The sequence below is a fragment of the Hyaena hyaena genome, unplaced genomic scaffold (assembly GCF_003009895.1).
Source record: "Hyaena hyaena isolate Hyena2069 unplaced genomic scaffold, ASM300989v1 scaffold_42, whole genome shotgun sequence".
In the NCBI taxonomy this organism is placed as follows: Eukaryota; Metazoa; Chordata; class Mammalia; order Carnivora; family Hyaenidae; genus Hyaena; species Hyaena hyaena.
Window position 1 is genome coordinate 2,976,559 of NW_024080674.1, and position 20,615 is coordinate 2,997,173.

The 20,615-nt window shown below is 53.4% G+C and overlaps 1 protein-coding gene across 3 annotated transcripts in view; it reads left to right on the top strand.

Moving 5' to 3' along the window:
* The window catches only part of NFATC2 (nuclear factor of activated T cells 2), a 138,384-nt gene that overhangs the window by 53,083 nt on the left and 64,686 nt on the right, over positions 1-20,615 (top strand). For all 3 annotated transcript variants that reach the window (XM_039230007.1, XM_039230009.1, XM_039230008.1), the window contains exons 4-5: positions 9,656-9,858; positions 11,113-11,285. In XM_039230007.1, coding sequence (XP_039085938.1) covers positions 9,656-9,858; positions 11,113-11,285 — 376 coding nt within the window. The remainder of the gene's footprint in view (positions 1-9,655; positions 9,859-11,112; positions 11,286-20,615) is intronic.

Sequence of the window (20,615 nt, forward strand, 5' to 3'; positions counted from 1 at the left end):
ACGAGGCCGGTGTGGCCGGAGCAGAGGGAGCGAGGAGGGTGGGCGGGGGACGGTGAAGAGGGGACTGGATCATCTGGGATCTTCCGAGTCGCGGGAAAGACCCGGGGTGTTTGATCTGAGTAAGATGTTTGCTGTCGATGGGGTGGGGGGAACGGAGGGCGGGGGTGGTGTCAGGCAGAGGGATGAGATCTCTGACTCAAAATTGTAAAGAAGGTTCGAGCTGGTATGTGGAGGAGACGGGGGGAGGGGGGCGAGGATGGAAGCAGGAAGGAGGCCACGGCCCCAGTCCAGGCAGGAGACGGCAGAAGCTGAGACCAGAGTGGTGGTCATGGGGCTGGAGGAGCAGTTAGATTCGGGACGGGTGCTGGATGCTGAGTCGCTGAGACTCGTCGCTGGACTGGATGTGGCATGTGGTTTGCTTCTCTCGGTTTGTAGGCCCCATACCCTGAACTCCAGGTAACCTGCTGATCTGCCTTCTTTTTCCTTTGCTGAAGGCTTTCACCTTGGACTTCTACCCCTGGGGTTCCCGTGGGAGGGTCCTGGGTCTTTACTTTGCCTGCAGGGTGGGACTGTCTTCCTTGTGGCCTTTAAAGGAAAGGTCGAGATTCACAAAAGAGAAAAGCGGGAGAGGTGGGGGGGGGTCCTCTTTCTTTGAAAGACTGTTTTGGCCTTATTAAAAAAAATATTTTTTAAATGTTTGTTTTTGAGAGAGAGAGACAGAGGGTGAGTGGGGAAGGGGCAGAGGGAGAGGGAGACCCAGAGTCTGAGGCAGGCACGAGGCTCCGAGCTGTCAGCACAGAGCCCGGCGTGGGGCTTGAACCCACAGACTGCGAGATGGTGATCTGAGCCAAAGTCGGAGGCCTAACGGACTGAGCCACCCCAGCGCCCTGGCCTTACTTCTTTACATTATACATTCAGAAGTAATTTTCGTGTTGAGTCATAGTCAGTGTAATAGGTTCGGGGGAGCTATAACCACGTGCTCCTGGGACAACAGAGCTTCTCCCTGGGAATGATCAAAATCCAGTGGACATTTAAAAGAAAAATAGGGTCTGATTCTAGTTTTATTTTAAATTTTATTTTGGACACACAGACACACTTCCCACCCTAACACCTTCATAATACAAATACATATATTCTCATAATACAAATACATATATTTGTTCTCACTGTTAATGGTACACGTTGGAGATGATTTTACATCTGTATATGAAGAGCGCCCTTCACAGTTGCCCAGGCTGTGCACTGCACAATGCCAAGGGATGCCTTTCATATTCACTGTCGTGCCGGTTCCTAGGATACTCCTCCTTAACTGTAACAGCCTCGTACTGCACGATGTGTCACTACCAGCGTAACCAGCACTCCTTTGATGGGCCCAGTCTTCTGCTATTTTCAAGAGTGCTGTGTTCAATAACCTCGTCGTTTGTTTTTTCTGCGCATCTGCCAGGGTATCCTGTGGGCAACCCACTCACTAGTAGTAGAATTACGTTTTTACTTTTGGAAGATAACTGCAAAATTGTCTGCCACGGATTTGTGGGCGCCATATTTCTGCAGGCTCTATTCTTAGGTCTGTGTGTTTCAACCAGCTCGCTACCCGGGCGGCATCCTTGTTGTCTGTTGCGTTGGGCCACGGAGAGCAGACGGAGGGGGTCAGATCTGGATCGCTGTCCCCACTCTGCGGCTTGCCTGCTGGGAGGGGTGCTCACGTCTCTGCGTTGAGCCTCCTCGTGTACAAGGACAGCTGCATAGTTTGTGGACCTTTACAGGGAGGGAAGGGGGCAGGCGCGCAGCACTTAATGGGGTAGCGCTTTCTGTCCGGTAATGACGGTAAATGCAGCAGAGGACATGGCTCCTGAGGGGCCCCGCCCCATCCGGGGAGCAGGGAAAGACTTTTGTGGGAAAGAAGATGAGAGCCACGCTCTGCGGTGTGACCCGGAGAAACTAGGACAAAGGTGGGGCGGGGGGAAGATTGTTCCAGATGATGAGATGCAGGGAAGACCCTGTAAGGGGCTGGGGCACGCTGTGGGGAGGGGCCGGGCCACGCGGGGCGTCGCAGCCGGTGGGGGTGGGAGACACCGATGGCCAACTGGAGTTTGTCACAGGCCGCCCTGGCCCGGGGTGGACAGTGGTGGGTGAGGGTGGGAGGGGAGGTGCTGGTTGGACGAGGGAGGGGGAGAGGGTGGCGGGTCCAAGTGCACTTTACGAGATGGGATTGACAGGACTTTGAGACACTATGAGGTGGGGGGACGGACGACTGAGGATTGGGGTTAGAATCTGGGAATTAGGGTTTCTAGTGAAGTTACCATGTGCTCACTAGGTGGGGAGGTAATGCTTGTGGGGTTGCCTGAGGTGAGAGCAACTCGCAGTCTGGTTTGCCTGGTGTGTGTGTGTGTGTGTGTGTGCGCGCGCGTGCGCGCATGTGAGTGTGTGTGTCCGTGGGTGCGTGTCTGTGTGTGTATGAATCTATGTGTGTGTTTCTGTGTGAGTGTGTGAGTCTGTGTTTGTAGGTATCTGTGACTGTGTGTGTTTGTGTACATGTGTCTGTGTGTATGAGTCTGGGTGTATGTGTGTGAGTCTCTGTGCCAGTGAGACTCTATGTGTGTATCTGTGTGAGTGTGTGCAAGTCTGTGTGTTTGTATCTGTGTGTGCGTGTGCGTCTCTGGGTGTGTGTGAGTCTGTGTATCTGTGCATGGGCCTCTGTGTGTGGGGAGGGGGTCTGTGTGTGTATCTCGTGTATGTGTGTGTGTGTGTGTGTGTGTGTGTGCCGGCGGCAGGCACTTCTGCGCTTGGCGCACCTAACTGAAGGTGGAATTCGGGGTCCGTGCACGTCTGTAAAGATCTTCTCCCCACACTCTCTGCGCCGCTTGGGAATCGCAAGAAAACAGCCTCAGGGGCTCTTCGCTTTCAGAGGCAAGTCTTTGAGGACGGCACCAATTTCCTAATATTCCAAATTCAACAACAAAAAATGCTACTTAACATTGTTAACGTTTGATTTTGGTAAAATTCGAAGCAGTTTCTTTGGCCAGTTGCCATTTTGAAAATCAATCCCACGTTTTGGACGTGGTGGCCGCCTCGTCCATCTGAGAGTGTTTAACAAGCTTGGAGCACAGTTGACAGAAAAATCGTTTTCAAGGAAGTGTCCTCCGCGAGCACTCACTGCGGTGCTCGTAGTGGTGGTGGGGGGGGCGGCGGCGGGGTTGGAGCAAGTTCACTGCCCAAGGGGTCAAAGCTGTGGCCCCGGACAGCGGGGAGACCCCGGGGCGCGGCCGGTGAGGCAGCGGTCGGGGCAGCGTGCAGGGCGGTGCTCAGCCCCGGGCGCCCGCCTCGCGTGGGCACCGTCCCCACAACCGCTCCTTCCTCCAGGCCCGCGCTCCCGGGCCCGGGCCCCCGCGCCGGCCTCGCCTGTCTGCGCCCGAGATCCCACGCAGCCACTGAGACTGTGTCGCGGAGCAGGATCCAGTGACAAGGGGCCGTGGTCCCACTGTGCCGTTAAGTGGAGGTAGTATATAAAATAGAATCCCACATGTGGACGCCTGGAAGAAAAGTCTGGAAGGAATACATTAAAAGGCTTAAAGGGAGCATTTCCTTTATAATTTACCCTTTTTGTGGGTCGTCCCGTCTCCTGCAACGGATGAACTGTCGCTCACGTTTCCTTGGCCTTGTTACAGAAGTAAGATCGACAACGATCGATGCCCCTTCATCTGTGCACCGGGGCAAGGCAGACCGCTGGGGGGGGGGCGGGCCGAGCTGGCATTGGGCGGGGGGGGGGGGACGGAGGGCAGCGGGGGCTGAGGAGCCTTCCTGGTGAAAAGGGGCGTCTCTGTGGGGCCCATGTTCGCCTCTGGGTTCTTTTCGCTGAGCCGGCGGGCTGCGCTATGGGTCTTAAAATGCCTCCTCGGGGCCCCTGGAGGACTCCGGTGTGACACGAGGAAGCAGCACGGCCACACTCCTGGGGGTCCACCCAGTGGCTTCGGAGCTGTAGGGTTTGGGGGGCGTCGCTTGGTCCTGCTGAGCCTCGGCTTTCTCATCCCAAAAACGAGGAACCCTGCTTTCCTGCCGTGCAGATTAGACCGGCCACGCCGCCCCCTCCCCGCGTCTCAGACCTCACAGTGCGCGCTGGAAACACCCCTTCTTCCTGGAACCCGGTGGGCCGCCTGGGAGCTGACAAGGCGCAGAACTTTCGCTCTCACCTCGGCTGCAGGAAATGGAGCCTCTTGTGTTGGGAGACCGGCTGACCTTGAGCTTCTAGGTTGCCGCAGGTGCCTGCTAAGGCCGGAAGGTGACTCTGCTCGCCCAGGCCCCCCACGCCCCGCCCCCGGGGCAGACCTTACCTTGAGAGAAGCCTAGATGGAAAGAGGCCTCGTGACCAGTCTCCCTAAAATGGGGGCCACAGGGCACATGGGACCTCAGGGGCCGGTCGTGCCATCCCAGGACGTGAAGTGCTCTTTGCAAGACCCAAATCACTCGGTTTTTTTGGAGAAGCAAGTAAATGGCTACGCGCCCTGGGAACCAAACTTGTAGGTTGCCAGCAGGGCTGTGCCAAATGAGCGCGCTGGGCGGTCAGGGCTCCGGGCACCTGCCCTGCCTTCTCTTCTCGGGGAGGGGACAGTGGAGGTCCGCAGGCGTCCTTTGCATTTCATGCAGGGCGGCGAGCTTTCTTCCCTGGGCCCCGCCTCCTCCCGGCTCCGCGTCACAGGGGCTGCCAGCCAGCCTGCAGGGAAGACTGGAGTTCGTGCCCGGCCCTCCCGCCCACGAGCCCGTTGCGGGTGGTTTTTCGCTCTGCCGGGCTTTCACATCCAGCCCCTACCGTTCCATTCAGTTCTGTCGTATCACCTCTGTGTTCTGATTCATGTCATCCTCCGGTGAGACGGGCTTCTCGGTTCTCGGGCACTTCCTGAGAGCCGAGCCGCGGGGCCCTACGGAAGTCGTCTTACTTAGCCTTCGAGAGAGCCCGGGGGACTGGGAGGTGGTGTCCCTGTTTCTCGGGAGCCTGTGAAACCCAGAGGGGCAGAGCCACTGCCCCAAAGTCACACAGCTTTTCAGAAGCCGAGGCAGGTGAATCCAGACTGGATTCAGACCAGCGGCTGGTCTGACCCTCTGGGGAGGAAGGGGACCGTGGAACACGGAGAGGTCCTTCTTAAGGAACGGGTTTCTTCCTCAAGGAGAAACATCATCTGTGCCGATTTCTCCGATGCCTTTCTCTCTGCCCACCCCCCTCCTGCTCCCCGGCACCCCCTTGTTGAGCAGGAAGCACACGCTTGATCTCACAGTGGAGTCCTTACTCGTGTTTCCTTTGAGGACCTGATGTGGGTTTCTGACCTGTAGTCCTCGACCCCAGAGCAGCCGTAGACCCAGGTGGCAAGGACACGGAGCGCGGGTCGGGTGAGGGGGTGGCCCGAGGGCCCGGAATCCACATCCGAACTCCGCCCGGTACCAGCGTGGTAACTGGGGCAGATCGCGGGGCCTGCGCCAGCCTCGGCGGGCCCGTCCTACACGGAGCCGGGAACCACGTAAATCGTCGAGTGCAGTGCTGGGCTCGTGGGCCGTGTGCACTGAGCCGAGGTACTGCTGTTGCCGGAGTCCACGAATCCGGTGACCACGAATCCAGTGTGTTTACTGATGGCCCTGACCACCGGAAGCAAAGTTCCTGCCACCAGGATCCTTGGACCTCTTGTTCAAGGGGGAGAGAGGGATGCTACGCAAACGACTAACGAAACCAGAACATTTCTGGCGGCAATGACGTCATTGTGCCCATGAGAGTTAAACGTCCAATCTCTGGGGTGGGAAAAAAAAAAAAAGCCCTGATTTGTAGCGTTTGCCGATTTGGGGGGGTATCAATATCTCTACTGTGGGTGGTTTCAGGTTACCAAAATGGCATCAAATGGCTCATAAAATTTCTAAAAATTTTTACAAGTGGTTCTTGGAAAACCTGGCCCCAGCCTGGGATGTCAGTACATAATGGGTTCGGGAAAGACCTGAAAAGCTCTGAAAGTCAACTGTGCCCATGGAAGAGTGTTCTGGGCAGAGAGAAGGGCTGTGCAAGAGTCCTGGGGTAGGAGAGGGCCGGGTGTGCTCCAGGAACTGGAGGTTTTGGCGGGAATTTAGCGGGGCGGAGGGAGAAGTGATGGGCCAGGCGGGCGGAAGCCTTGGATTTTATTCTGAGGCCACAGGACGTCTTTGGAGAGTTGTAAGTAGGGGAGTGTCTGTGTCTGATTTGCACTTTTTTTTTTTTTAAAGGCTATTCTGTGACAGGCCAGTAAGAGACCAGTTAGGGGTAGTGGTTATCGCGCCCGGGAGAGGCATGGATGCTTGGGCTGGGGTGTCCACAGGGGGAGAGGTTGGATTCAGGTACAACTGTAGGCATGTGGCAACTTTTTTTTTTTTAATTTTTAATGTTTATTTTTGAGACAAAGAGACAGATCATGAACAGGGGAGGGACAGAGAGAGGGAGAGGGAGACACAGGATCCGAAGCAGCTCCAGGCTCCGAGCTGCCAGCACAGAGCCCGACGCGGGGCTCGAACCCACGAACTGTGAGATCATGACCTGAGCCGAAGTCGGCCGCTCAACCGACTGAGCCACCCGGGTGCCCCGGATGTGACAATTTTTTAAAAGTACATTTGTTTGTATTCATTTTGAGAGAGAGCACGCAGGAAGGGCAGAGAGAGAATGCCAAGCAGGCCTCACACTGCCCGCACAGAGCCCCTATGCGGGGCTCGAACTCACGAACCGTGAGAGCATGACCTGAGCCGAAACCAAGAGTTGATGCTTAACCACGGACCCACCCAGGCGCCCTCGGAGATGGGACAGATTTTATCTTCAAGTGTTATCATCGGGCTGTTACCACCTGAACACACCCAGGCTCCTGAAGTTTCTGCTCTTCTGTCCTGGGGAGGAGGAAGGGACTGAGACCATCAGGGATCACTATCTAGACGACCTACTTGTCTTCTCCACCTGGCGGGATGCCGTGTTGACCATCCTCCTCATCAGTCCTGGAGAGGAGATGAGGAAATCTATTTATCTTGGGTCCAAATGCAAAGAGAAACCAACAAAAACAAAATCTCTTCTCGGCTCTGACCTCCTTCCTTTGATTTGTGCGGAACAGGGCCCTGTCCCTTGGTTTGCAGGAGAGATGAGAGGCTCTGACTTGGATTTCCATCTTTGCCCTGGGGCAAGTCTTGGGTGTGTCTGAGACCTGAAAATGCGATGGGTGTTGGCCTGGCAGGTTATGAAAAAAGGTGTCATCTGGCTCTGCTCCACTCCCAGCTGTCTCCGGATTGGTGTTTAGAAGGGCAGGGAGGGCTTCACCTTTCTGGAATGGTGTTGTCCGATAGAAGTTTTCTCGGTGACGGAAATGTTCTGTATCCGTGCCGTCCATCGCCGTGGCCGCTAGCCTTCTGTGGCCACTGAGCCCTTGAAATGGGGCTAGCGTGACCGAGGAACTGACTCTTCCTTTTTACTTAATTTTTGTGTTTATTGTGGACAGCGCCATTCCAGATACGTAAGGATCTAGGATAAAGACATGTAATCCTCCATTACCCAGAAGACTTTGTTTTCTGGCAGTTGATTGCAGATCTGAGGTTCTTTTTTTTTTTTAATTATTTTTTAAAGTTTATTTTAAGAGAGAGACAGAGGAGCTGGGGAGGGGCAGAGAGAGAGAGAAAGAGGAGAGAGAGAGAGAGAGAAGGAGAGAGAGAGAGAATTCCAAGGAGGCTCTGCACTATCAGCACAGAGCTGGATGCGGGGCTCCATCTCGCAAACTGTGAGATCATGACCTGAGCCGAAATCAAGAGTCAGATGCTTAACTGACTGAGCCACCCAGGGGCCCCTGGAGAACCTACCCTGCAGAGAAGGGTGGATTTAGGGAGCTGTCACTTGTCATAGCCTGTCACAAATTGCAGAGGGAGGAGCGGTGTTTCTTCGCTGGGGAGTGGTGAGACAGCACCCCATCTTCAAATTCTCAGCCCCGTCCTCTTTTTCTCTTGTTATTATGTGTATTTACACATATTACATTTCACAAGTTTCTAGGCATTGGTTCTTCATTCGTTGTGAATCGAGTTGAGTCTTCTCTGACCACCTTCTTAACCTTTCTCCCTCCGTCCCTAGAAGTGACTATGGTGTGGTCGCCTTGGAGTGCACCCTTCCACACCTTTTTCTCTTGCCTTTACACCCATATCGATCGATAGATCAAAAAGAGGCAGCATGAAAGAAAATGAGTTGTATCATGAGATACATGTTTTACTGCAAATTGTCTTCTTTTTCGACAGTCAGTCTTAGATTTTTCGGGGTCAGTTTCACTGACCTTTACTGGTTATTATTATTATTATTATCATTATTTTTTAACTGCTATAGTATTTCATTGCCTGGACATCTTATATTACCCAGAAGCCTATTACTGTAATGAATTGCTTATTATTCCATTTGTTTCAGTCAACATTTTTGTGCATGTCTCCTGACTGCACAGCATTTCTTCTAAGATACATAATGAGAAAAGGAATTACCAGGTCATAGGGCATATTTGTTTTCATTTTCATAGCTGCTGCATCAGTACTCTTTGAAATACTTATACCAGGTTACGTTCTTGTCAGCGGCACGAGAGAGTGCCTGTGCGCCCATCCATAGTCTCTAAACACGTGATTTTATCAAATACCAACCTGCCTGCCATTCTCACAGGCAAAAAATGGTCTCCCAAGGTAATCTGCATTTTCCTGCCTACAAGTCAAATTGAACATCTTTTCCGTGCTAATGAACATTTGTTTTTCTGTGAGTTGCCTATTCAAATTCTCGCTCATTTTCCTGTTGGATGGTTTTGTCAGTTCATTCAGCAAATGTGTACTAGTAGGCCTCCTACGTGCCAAGCATGATTCTGGGTGCTAGGGACGTTGTGACAAGTAAAACGAAGAGATGTGCCTGCCCTCGGAGAGATGGTGGTCTAGTTGTAGGAGAAAGACCTAAGCAAATGGAACTGAGGAAATCTCTAATAATGTTAGATGGGATAACAAGAAGGAAAAGGAGATAGAGAAGAAGAAAGGAGACAGGATGGCCAGGAGGCTTGTCCTTTGCTTATTCGTTTGTAGGCATTCTTTATATATTCTGCGTGCTAATCCTTTGCCTGTTCCTTGTTACACACATTTTCCTCCTGTCTTTAATTTTCTTTTGACTCAGACAGTGACACTTTTGCCTTGCTCTTTTTTTTTTTTCTCAATTAAAAAACCTAACTTGCTAATTGGAATATATCCATGTAAAAGGGATAAGTTTTTTCTTCTGATCTTGCCAAGCAGCCCGTGTCAAGAGCTTTGGTTTATCTTTCCTGATTATTCTTTGTCCTCGCCCCCATGTGACACTCTCCCCACCCCCCTGCTGACAGCTGGTCACTGGCAGTTTCCAGCTGCTTCTCCATAAGCGCAGTTCTGGTCTGCTACCCCCTCATGGTGGCACAGACTCCATTTTAGAGAGGATCTCCGTAATTAATGATTTTGGCAGCCCTTCTGGGCGGTCAGCATGGCTCCTTCTAGTTCTCCGTTCTTCCGGGTGCTGGAGCAGTCAGTCCGGGCTTCCTCCTGCTGCCCAGGAGCTTCTCAGATCCCTGAGGGACGGTACCCACCGACACCCTGAATGCGAAAGGTGTGTAATAGTTTGATTTTGTTTTCTCCCGCACAGCTCCATGGCTACATGGAAAACAAGCCCCTTGGGCTTCAGATCTTCATTGGGACAGCTGACGAGCGCATCCTTAAGCCCCACGCCTTCTACCAGGTTCACCGCATCACAGGCAAAACCGTCACCACCACCAGCTACGAGAAGATTGTGGGCAACACCAAAGTCCTGGAGATCCCTCTGGAGCCAAAAAACAACATGAGGGCAACGTAAGGGCTTGGGGACCAAGGCCGGTGGGTCTTCCTGGGGGAGTGCGTGAGGCCAAGGGGCAGGGGTTTGGGAGAGAGGGCCTTCTCTGGAGTTGAGTTCGTGGAAGGAGCCGTGGGTGATGGGTCCCACTCTGTGATGGGTCCACAGAGATTTGTTTGAAAAGTTTCTATTTTATTTGAATTAAAAAAATTTTTTAAAAAATGTTTATTTTTGAGAGAGAGAGAGAGAAAGAAAGAGAGAGAGAAAACAAATGGGGGCAGCAGCAGAGAGAGAGGGAGACACAGAATCTGAAGCAGGCTCTGGGCTCTGAGCTGTCAGCACAGAGCCCGATGTGGGCCTCGAACTCAGCAACCACGAGATCATGATCTGAGCCACCCAGGCGCCCCGAAAAGTTTCTATTTTAAAAGCTCTATGTCTAACTGCTTTACATGTGTGTTGAGAGGAAGGCTACTTATGCATAGTGGGATTATGTTACTTGGGATGAGGCTAAATTGATTTACAGTTCAAAATTGATTTGTCCTAAAGAAAAATGTTAAAGATGCAGATAGATTGAAACTCACAAAGTAATAGGCATGGAGCTAAAAATCAGGAAACATTGCACCCGTGCATTGGAGTTAAAAATCAAACAAACAAACAAAAAAAACAACAACCCTTCTCTTTGTAGAAAATAACCTCCCAAACTACGAGCATTTTACAAAGAACTCCTGTCTGTTGTTCACTCCACGTTGCTGACTGTGACCACTTTCCACATTTGCTTCATCACTTCCTTTGCTCCTCGGTTTTTCCTGAACTGGTAGACACAGTGACTTTTTTACTTTTTAAGCACTCGAGCGTGAATTTCCTCAAGACTGGAACGCGTTCTTTGGTGACCACACTGCATTGATCAAATTAAAGATATTTGATGCTGACCTACCCCTCTTACCTACTGAAGAGTCTCTAATCAGTTTTGCCAGTTGCAAAGTTGAGTTTGTCAGTTACTTTTAAGAGTAGAGGAACTGGCATGAAAAGGTTCCCTGGGGAAGTAATTTCCACTGGGGTGTTTCTCGAATGACTTTGTGAGTGTTTGACCCCCATCTGGGCATCTATGTCTGGCTCAAATCTTGATCAGTGGATTGCAATCCCTCCCCTCACCCGCCACGACCTGGGGCTGGCGGTAGAATTATCTTGGGGAACTGACTAAGGTGGTTTTGTGGGTGATCCTGCCTCTTCACCAAGATGGTCAGCTCTAAATGGGGTTCTCACCCTCCTCGCAGCATTGATTGTGCGGGCATCCTGAAGCTCAGGAACGCCGACATCGAGCTGCGGAAAGGCGAGACGGACATCGGCAGGAAGAACACGCGGGTGCGGCTGGTTTTCCGGGTGCACATCCCAGAGTCCGGCGGGAGGATCGTCTCCCTGCAGACTGCATCCAACCCCATCGAGTGCTGTAAGTTGGATGCTGGGCAGCGTCGGCCTTTGCCAAGTATACTGAGCGTGACCTCCCCCCACCCCAGGCAGGGTGCTCAGCGAGAATATGCAGGACCCACAGGGGTCGACAGGGGCCCCGAGGTGACCAGAGGGCCTAGAGACTGAGCACAGAGCGCATTGAACAATTTCTCTCTGCTCCTATTTGCTTCTGGAAGGTCTTGTGGCCTCACAGGAAATTGAAAAATAATACAGCTAATGAGTAGCCTACAGCTTTGTTTAGAAGCTTCAAAAATGTATAAATGTTGTGGTCGTTAAAAGGGTAGATGCAGTTGGAGTGAGTTTACTGGACACAGTGTCCCCTTTAGCTTTCCCTCGCCTCTCCTCTCGGTGGCTCTCAGTTATTGAGCATCGACACCATGGGTCACAATGCTGAATGCTCAGCACTGAGTAGTTCCTTGAATATTACGGGGTTCTTGTGCATAGCCAGTGCTCGTTTTACAGAAGATGGGGGCGGGGGCGGGATGAGGGGCTGGCCGCCCTGTGCCAGCAGGGCTGGGATTTGGACAGGAGCTTTGGCACGTGGGACCAGGCCACCCCCCCCCCCACCCCCTGCCGTCACCCTCAGCCCATTCATGGCTATTTGCTGCTGAGAATCTGCTCACTGTCTGGTGCTGGGGCCAGGGGTCCACAGACAGGCAGGGTGCTTGCCCTGTCCCTGAGGTACTCACAGTCCCGAGGGGGGAAAAGACACCCAAACTAAAATGCAGAAGAAACTTCAGAATCTGGGATGCCGTGGCCCCAGTCTGCCGTGTGGAAGGGCTCTGAGCAGAAAGCCAACTCCGTTCTCATCAGGCTTTGAAAGAAGCTGCTTTGAGCTTATTCACGGGTTCTCGAGGCAAGTTTTGTTATTGGCTTTTACAGTTAGACCTGGCAAAGCTTATTGTCGGCTCGGTTTCTGAGAGCGTAGAAATCATCTGCCAAAGACTAAAGAAGAAAAAAGTAAACATTGTTGCAGAAACAAAAGCTGTTGATGTTATTTCTTAGTTCTTCTAAGAGTATTTTTTATATCGTTAACGGTCGTGTTCAGTATTCAGTTAGGTTTCAGGATTCTGTTTCCTTTTAACTGGACGTTTTACCATCACTGCGTATCACAAGCCTCCATTGCCTACAGCGGCCATGGAGGTCACAGGGGTGAGTGGAGGGGCTGGATAGGGACAATAGGGAGTGTCAGGGACCAGGGACCAGGAAGGCACATTCCCCACCTTTCTACAACTCCAGACAGTATTTCCATGTGGGAATGTAGACCCGAGGTGGCCAGATCCTCTGACTTTTTGAGATAAACCCCACATCTCCTGATTTTTAAAAAGCAGTAACAAATTCAGAATACTGTGTGGATCAGAGAAAATCTTGGTGTGGCTTCGACTAATCAGAGGTAGTCTTCATCAGATGGTACTGAGTCAAGGAGACGCATGAATATCTTATGCAGACAGGGTTGAGGAAGACAGGACTTTAGGATTGATTTATTTATTTAAAAATTTTTAAAAATATTTATTTATTTTTGAGAGAGAGAGAGAGAGAGAGAAAGAGTGCAAGTGGGGGAGGAGCAGAGAGAGAGAGGGAGACACAGAATCCGAAGTAGGTTCCAGGCTCCGAGCTGTCAGCACCGAGCCCGATGCGGAGCTGGAACTCATGAACCTGAGATCAGGACCTGAGCCGAAGTAGGACGCTTAATTGCCCGAACCACCCAGGTGCCCTTGGCCCTCAGGATTAAAAGCCAGTGAGGCGAGACTATGGCCCTTTTCAGGGGAGAAGCCAGACTTGGTCCTGGTTGGTCTTTGGAAAGAAGATGAAGGGGCCCTGTGATTTCTCTCAGCCATGGGAGTCACCACGTGGATCGGGCTGACCACGGGGCGGCGGGTGTCTCTGCTCTGATGTTCGAAGAGAAAGACCCAGAAGCAGCCCACAAGGGAAAACAAGTGTTGAAAAATATCTCAACGGCATTGGAGTTCCCTTTGCCACCCAGTAGACCCCACCCCTGTCCCCTGAGTGCCGGGCATGGTGGCTGCCTCGCTACGGTGTTGGTTTTGAACGTCTCGAGATGCTTTGGGAAGGAAACCCGGGCTCTTCCTCAGTACTTTGGGGGATTTTGAGAAGATAAAGTCTCCTTTTTCTGGCAGGTGACTCACCCTACAGGATGGGGCTGTGGTTTGTAGCAAGGTGGGGAGCAGGCGGCCTCAGGAGGGGCCATACGCCCGAGCCCCTTGTTCCTCTCCATCTTTGGGTCCCTCGGGGCGACATATCTCATGTTGATCTGAGAGTTTAGGGATCGCCGCCGAACCGCACGCACCTCCGGCAAGACCTTCAGGGTGTCATGAAGTCATTTGAACCTTGAACACAGGCTTTTTTCTATATTTGGCTGATTCAACTCCCTCCTTTTGGCAGAGAAGGAAACAGACTTTCTTGGTAAAGTGATTCACTCATCTTTTTACTCAGTACTTAGTAGAGCCAGAGTCTCCAGCTTTCTAGTTCTGTGAAATACCTTCTTAGGGTTTCCAGAACACTTCTGTTTCTTGCAGGACCAGACTGAACTACCAGTTGGCCACACTCTTTCTCTCCCCTAGAATCTTCTATTGTTTCTATTGCTGCCTTTGTTCTATTTTCCAAGACCAGTGCCTGGTCCTTCTATGAAAACTTATTGACTAATGGGCCTACTCTGCGATCCTTAGGGAGACATTCAATAAGTATTTGTTGACAGTTATTCGCAGCACATAGTGACACAGTACGCATACAATAAATATTAAGTGACTAGCTGACTTCATGTATACCCCCTGGGGAGGGAGAGCTGGTAAGAAAAACACTCAGTGGGCTGGTACTTAATTTGCAAGGCTACCTTACTTTGGAGGTGCTGAGTATATAATGTCTTGGGGGAATCAAGAACACGTTCTCAGATTCTAGTAAAAACGAACAAACACACACTTGAACAAACTACTGGAGGCCACACTTTGGAAAGTAGACCAATTTGCTAGAAACGTAGATTCCTTGCATTAATGCACAGGCCTGCACCCCGGAGGTCAGGCGTCACCTTGCATAGACGGCTGCTCTGTGTGTTTCTATTTCCGTGCTGTTTTTCTTTCCACTAGAGGTTCAGGATTGCCCAGGAGATACTTTTAGTTCCCTCCCTGATGTCAGCAGAGCGGATTTGGAAGCTTCTCCAACCTGCCTGGCTCTGGGTGCCACCCCCATTCCCCCTTCCCAGTCCTGACGGGTCACCGCACCTCCTGCTTCTCCGGGAACGTGGGAGAGTTCAGGAGGGAACACCCTCATCTTCCCCGATGACAGACCCACACCGTGGCCCGGAGCCCTTGAAATGGGATGGTTCTCCCTTCCTAGGGGTTCCTCTGTGTTCTCAGCGTCCACTGCCAGTTTCCGGTGGGGCTCGAGGCCTGGCCCCCCTCTCGCAGGGCTGGCATGGCCGGGAGCCAGCAACAGGGAACCTTAGACAACAGACCTCGATCTCTGCTCTCCGGGTTCTGGAGGCCAGAGCCCAGATCGGGTGACGGCCGGGTTGTTGCTCAGGGAGGCGCTGAGGGGAGAACGTTCCAGGCCCCTCTCCCAGCTCCCGGTGGCGGCCGGCAGTCTTGACACTCTAGGCTCGTGGGTCCACGACTCCATTCTCTGCCTCCTGCTCACACGACCCTGTTGTCTGAGTGTCCTTCTCTGTGTCTTAGAAGGACACTTGGGTTCGGGGCCCACGCTGATCCTGCACGATCCACACTCCACTTTTACCTTCTTTATACCTTCAGAGACCGTGTTTCCAAAGACAGTCAGGTTTGGGGTTCTGGGTGGCTGGGGCTCTGTTCAGCCCACGACCCCTCCTCTGCCGCATTTCTTGATTTCCCGGTTGCCTCTGCCCCTCAGTTCCCAATCCACTCGGCTCTTCCTCTGTCCCGTGTCGTGGCTTTTGCCCACGCTGTCCCCTCCATCCAGAACACTGGTTCTCAAACCTGGTAAATGCTGGAATCATCTGGGGAGTGATGGAAAACAGTGTGTTGCTGAATCCCACCCCAGAGATGGCAAGTCCGTTGGTCGGGGTGGGGGGGGGGGTCGTCTGTGCATGGAGAGGTTTTGGAGGTCATCTGGTGATTCTGATGTGCTGTGAAGCGTAGGATCCGCTCACCTTGCCGCCTCCGGTCCCGTGGTCCGCCCCTCCTTATCCAAGGGATCTCGGGGAGGACACACTTCCCTACCCCGCAGGGTACGGGTCCCCCCTCTGTGCTGACCACCCAGATTCCTCCTTGGTGTCTCCACGTAAGGACGGAGACCAGTGGGTGTGAGCCAGGGCCCGGCACACGGCACCTATCTCTAAAATGTTCGTTTAAGGAAAAAAAATAACGAAAAGCAGCATCTGCAGGCGGTGCGGCGGGAGAGGAAGGGGATGACGGGGCAGAAGGGCGCTGTCACGGGCGGAGGCCTTGTCCCTGGCGTATCCTTGCGGGCATCTCCCTGCCCCTCTCTGTTCATCGAGAGACACCTAAAGCGGTTTTCCCCTGAGGCCTGCTCCCTCCCAGCCCAGAGCAGGAACTCACTTTGCCCCTCGAGTAGACACTGGGGAGTGGGCGTGTGGTGTAGACCAGAAGGTAGTTTTTCTCGCATGCTCTTTTCAGCGCCTCCCTTGTGGCGACATGACTGTGTTTACGGAGCTGTAATTAAGATACAGTGAACGGGACAGACTGCGCGTCTCCAGTTCAGGGATTTTTGACAATTCAACGTACCTGCGTAACCACCGCTCAGAACGAGACGCAGGATGTCTCCCTCCCTCCCGGAAAGGCCCTCACATCCCCATCAGCCGGTGCCTCCTCCCCGGTCCCGCCCACGGGCGACCACTGCCCTGACTGCTCTCACCAGAGATTCAGCTTTGCCTGTTCTAGAACCTTGCGTAATGGCATCAGGCAAGCGTGTTCTCTTGTGTCTGGCCGGTGCTCACGGTGCTTTTGCGACCCCTTTGCTCTTATCGAGTGATTCGGCAGTTTATTCCTTCTTCTTGCCTGACACCATTCTGTTGTGTGCATGTAGCGATCGTTTGTTTATCTTTGATAGACATTTGGCTTGTTGGCAGGGCTCGGGCGAGCGGATTAGGCTGCTGTGAACCTTCTAATCCAGATGCTTTCACTGCTCGTGGGTAAATACCCGGCAATGGAATGGCTGGTTCGCGGGGAAAGTTTATGCTCCAGTTGATGTATTTTCTAAATCACGAAGTGAGTTACTCTGTGCAGGAGCGCATGCGGGCTCCATCCACCCCACGTCCTCACCGGCGTTGCTTTCTGCCACACTTCTCTCCTGGAAGCCACTCCAGCGAGCGGCAAGTGTGCCTCCTCGTGCGTAATTTGCATTTCCCCAGTGACTCGTGACGCCACACGCCGGTGTGTGCACTTGCGGGCTGAATCCGTGTGTCTTTGGCGAGCTGTCTGTGGACAGCTTTGGCCCACGTCGCTCCTGTTGTTATTGTTAACGTGCGGTAGTTGTTTGCATGTTTGTCAGGTGTGAGTGCGATGGACGTTTTCCCCGGTCTTCCCACGAGCGTCAGTATTTTATTTTGACTAAGTCCTAACATGTCATTTTCTTTTCTTTGGGGATTTGTGCCCTTTGCACCACTCACCCCCGTGGCTGAAGGATGTAAGGACACCCTTTTATGTTTTCTTCTAGAAGCTTTTTGATGCTAGTTCTCAGGTTTAGGGATGCGCTCCAGCTCAGGCTAACTTTGGCGTCTGGTGTGAGTCGGGTCGAGGTCCATCATCCACCATCTGCAGGTGCTCGCTTTGGATGCCCTTCTCTGGAAGCAGGCGCTTGGAAAACCTGACCGGGTTCGCCTCCCTCGCCAGCTTTCCTTCTTTGCTCCACTTGGGTGTCCTGGCCCTGGCTTGGGAGACGGCAACCCTGCAGCTCTGCTTCGTGACCATCTTAGAAGTGGTGGGACCCGCCAGGCGTGCTGCCTCCTTTGCTGCGTGAAGCAGGAAGGCTTACCTTGTCCACCTGCTTCTGCTGAGAGGACCCACGTAATTCTTGGGGGCTTCTTAACGTGGATTCTTCCACTTAAAACATGTATTTGGAGTGCATGATACACTGTCGTAGGCACTGGGGATAAAACAGTGGTCAAGACCAATGTCCTGATCCTCACGGAGGCCACATTCTAGTGGGGGAAAACCAACCCTAAATAACAAAAACCATCATTTTAAATAGTGAAGTGTGATGACAAAAATACCAGAAGCGTGAGTTGATGGCAGGGGGGGGGGTGGCAGGGGGAGCAGCAGCAGTGGGGGTGCCAATCAGGGGAGACTTCTTGGAAGAGGTGGCATATTAATCTGGACCTGAGCGGTGGAGGAGCATGGCCCAGCTGGAGGATATAGTAAGTGCAAGGGCCCTGAGGCAGGGATAAGCTCCAGGTCTTCAGGGAACAAAAGGGCAGCTAGGGAGGCCGTGTGGAGTGAACAGGGATCACTGGGGACTCGAACTTTGTTCGAAGTGAAACGGGAAGCCTTGAGTTCTAAGTAGGGGACTGGCATAATGGAATCACATTCTAAAACCTGTGCACAGTGCCTGGTGCACAGTAGATGCTCTTACATACTTGAAGACGGGAGGGAGGAAGGAGGGGAGGGAGGGGACCACCCCCAGCAGGGAAGAGGTAAAGGAAGAGGAGCAATGATCACAGTCACCTGCTGTGTGTCACGCACTTGCTGTGTTTGCCACTGAATCATCCTAAAAACACTGTGAACTCAGCGGCTGTTCCCCTTTTACAGCTGGGAGGACTGAAGCACAGAGAAGGTAAATACATTGCCTGTGGTCACACAGCTAGTAAGGGACCAAACCAGCTGCGACCTCCACATCGTGCTGGATCCCGGGACACACAAGGTTGACTTAGGTCACGAGTGACAGATTAATTTGGGCTGGAACTGAAAGATTGGCATCGTGTTGTATAAACCAGACCCCAGACTGGCGACCCTCGAGGGCTCTGCGTGCCTCCCCACCCGCGGCAGTTGGTCATCTCCCCGGGGACGCGGTAGCAGTAAATCTTGGGTGACATGTGAGCACTGGGGTGGGGTGGGGGGCGGTAGGCCAGGCCTTTGTCAACCCCGCTCTCCAAGGAGATTTTAAGCGGTGACTAAGAAGCCACGTTTCAAGAGACACGAAATCCGTGTGATGGGGAGAAACAGGGTGGTGGTCTGGTGTGGGCCTGGGTTCACATCGGTCCCTCTGACACTTACTAGCTGTTCAGTCCCAGGAAGCCACTTACCACTCTGTGCCTCAGCTTCCCCACCTGTGAAATGGGGATAGTAATAGTACGTGACTCCTGGCTCCCGTCGGGAGTGCGTGTCCCGCAGCAGGTGCCGGCTGGGATCACCGTAGGCTAACCCAGCGCCTCTCTCATGTGTCTCACACTTGCTTGCAGCCCTTCCCATAGCTTTGCAACACGGCTCTGCCTACGCTTCTGACTGCCGCCCTGTCCCTGCAGGGAGACCACGGTCGGGGCGGCGGCAGGTGTGGGAGCGTAGCAAACACCGATTGTTTCAGGTGCGCTGGCACCCAGCAGCACGCCCCGCTGCTGAGAAGGGACCTGGGTGGTTATCTGGCCGGTGGAGCGGGCGGGCGGGGTGGTGACTGCGGGGGACCTGGGTGTCGGGGGCGGGGAGCACAGGATCGGGGCGGCTCCTCCGCTGACTGATAAGGTTATCTGACCAAAGGTTCCGGCCCTTCACGGAGCCGGTCATGCAGGTGCCGAGAAGGCATCACCCCCTCCGCCCCAGCCGGAGGCCTGCGCTGTGCCCGTGGCCTGGCGAGGCTCAGTTCACACATTCCAAAACTTTTATTCTCGACCTGGGCCAGCGAGTGTTGGAGGCACGGAATGCCCCGCTCTTGGGTTCAGAAGAGTTCTGTGATGGGCTGCAGGGGCGTGTGGCCGGGAGAAGGGCAGAGCTGGGGGTCACATCCGTGTCCTTTCCTCTGTCCAGGCCGCCCGGGTCCTGCAGTGACCGGGAAGCTCGTCCGTCTCATGGAGAGGCCTGCGGCTCTCAGGGGGCGGAGGGGAGTCTTCTGCGGACGTATGTGGGAATAGCCCCGTTAGCACATCGGAAGGGGATAGTAACTGAGCAAGAAAGAAGAGTAGTAGCTCCCACGATGGCCCTAGAGCTTTGTGGGTTCGATGAGATGGGCTGTGCAAGCCCTGCTGGGCACACGTTACTGTCCCATACTCCACGTGAGAACACTGAGGCCCCATGAGGTCTGGAGTTAAGAAGGTGGTCACGTGCACGGCAGACCCCGTGTATGTGTGCACACCGTACCCCACTCCTGTGGTGCGAATGCTGACAGGACTCTGCAGAGGCGGACCCCACCCTTAGAGACACGTGGGGTCTGCCGTCCCACTTCCCACTCTCCAGGGAAGACCCGAGAACATCTGCGGCAGGGGCCGAGGGGCCGGACTCCAGCCAGGTTTGCTTTAGCACTGTATTCTGAGCTGGGCCAGGCTCACGGCCAAGGACGGCAGCCTGATGTGGAGACGAGAAGGGTGTCCAGCGGCTGGAGCGCCGTGGCCAGGGGTGGTTGGGGCCTCGGCCAGATGAGGCTTCTGGAAGGCCCCTCCTTGCCTGGGCTGGCTGGCGGCTTTCCCACGCGGAAGCCTCTCCCGAGAAGGGGGCCCCTCAGGGTAGGGAATCCCACAGCCCAGGTTCAGATGCTGCCTGTCTGCCGTGCTGGGCTGTGAGCTCGCACACACGTCTCTCTCCTCTGGGAGACTCAGTGCCCCGTCTCCAAAATGGGAACAGTTCTTGCTTAGCAGCCTCAGGACGTCTCACAATGAAAGGAAATGTAACTAACCCTCATCGCGCCTGACAAGATGCTACCCACTTCCTATCCTTTAACTCATTTAATCTTTAAACAGCGCTGTGAGGTCGGTGCTCCGATCATTTCCATTTTATAGATGAGAAAAGAGAGACACAGAGAGATGACGTGACTTGCCCCAGGTCCCAAAGCTCAGAGGTCACCGAGCCGGGCTTTGGACTTGGGCACTCGTGGCAGCACCTTTTTACCCATGTCCCTGAACTGCCTCTTCCTGTGTGTTTTATAACATGAACAAAAACGTGTACGTGAAGTGCTTGGAAACCAAGGTACCCTCCCCGGCAGCTCTAATTGTTCGTTATTCGTAGCTGAATCCACCCACTTTGCAGAATCCGATTTCCCTGCCCAGCCCCTCCTCCCTGCCTCCCGAGACTTTTCCGGCAGATCGTAATTCTTGGCCGCACACCCCAACGACAGGGCGAATCCTAGACAGGCAGGCCGAAATGTTCCGTTTGCAGACCGA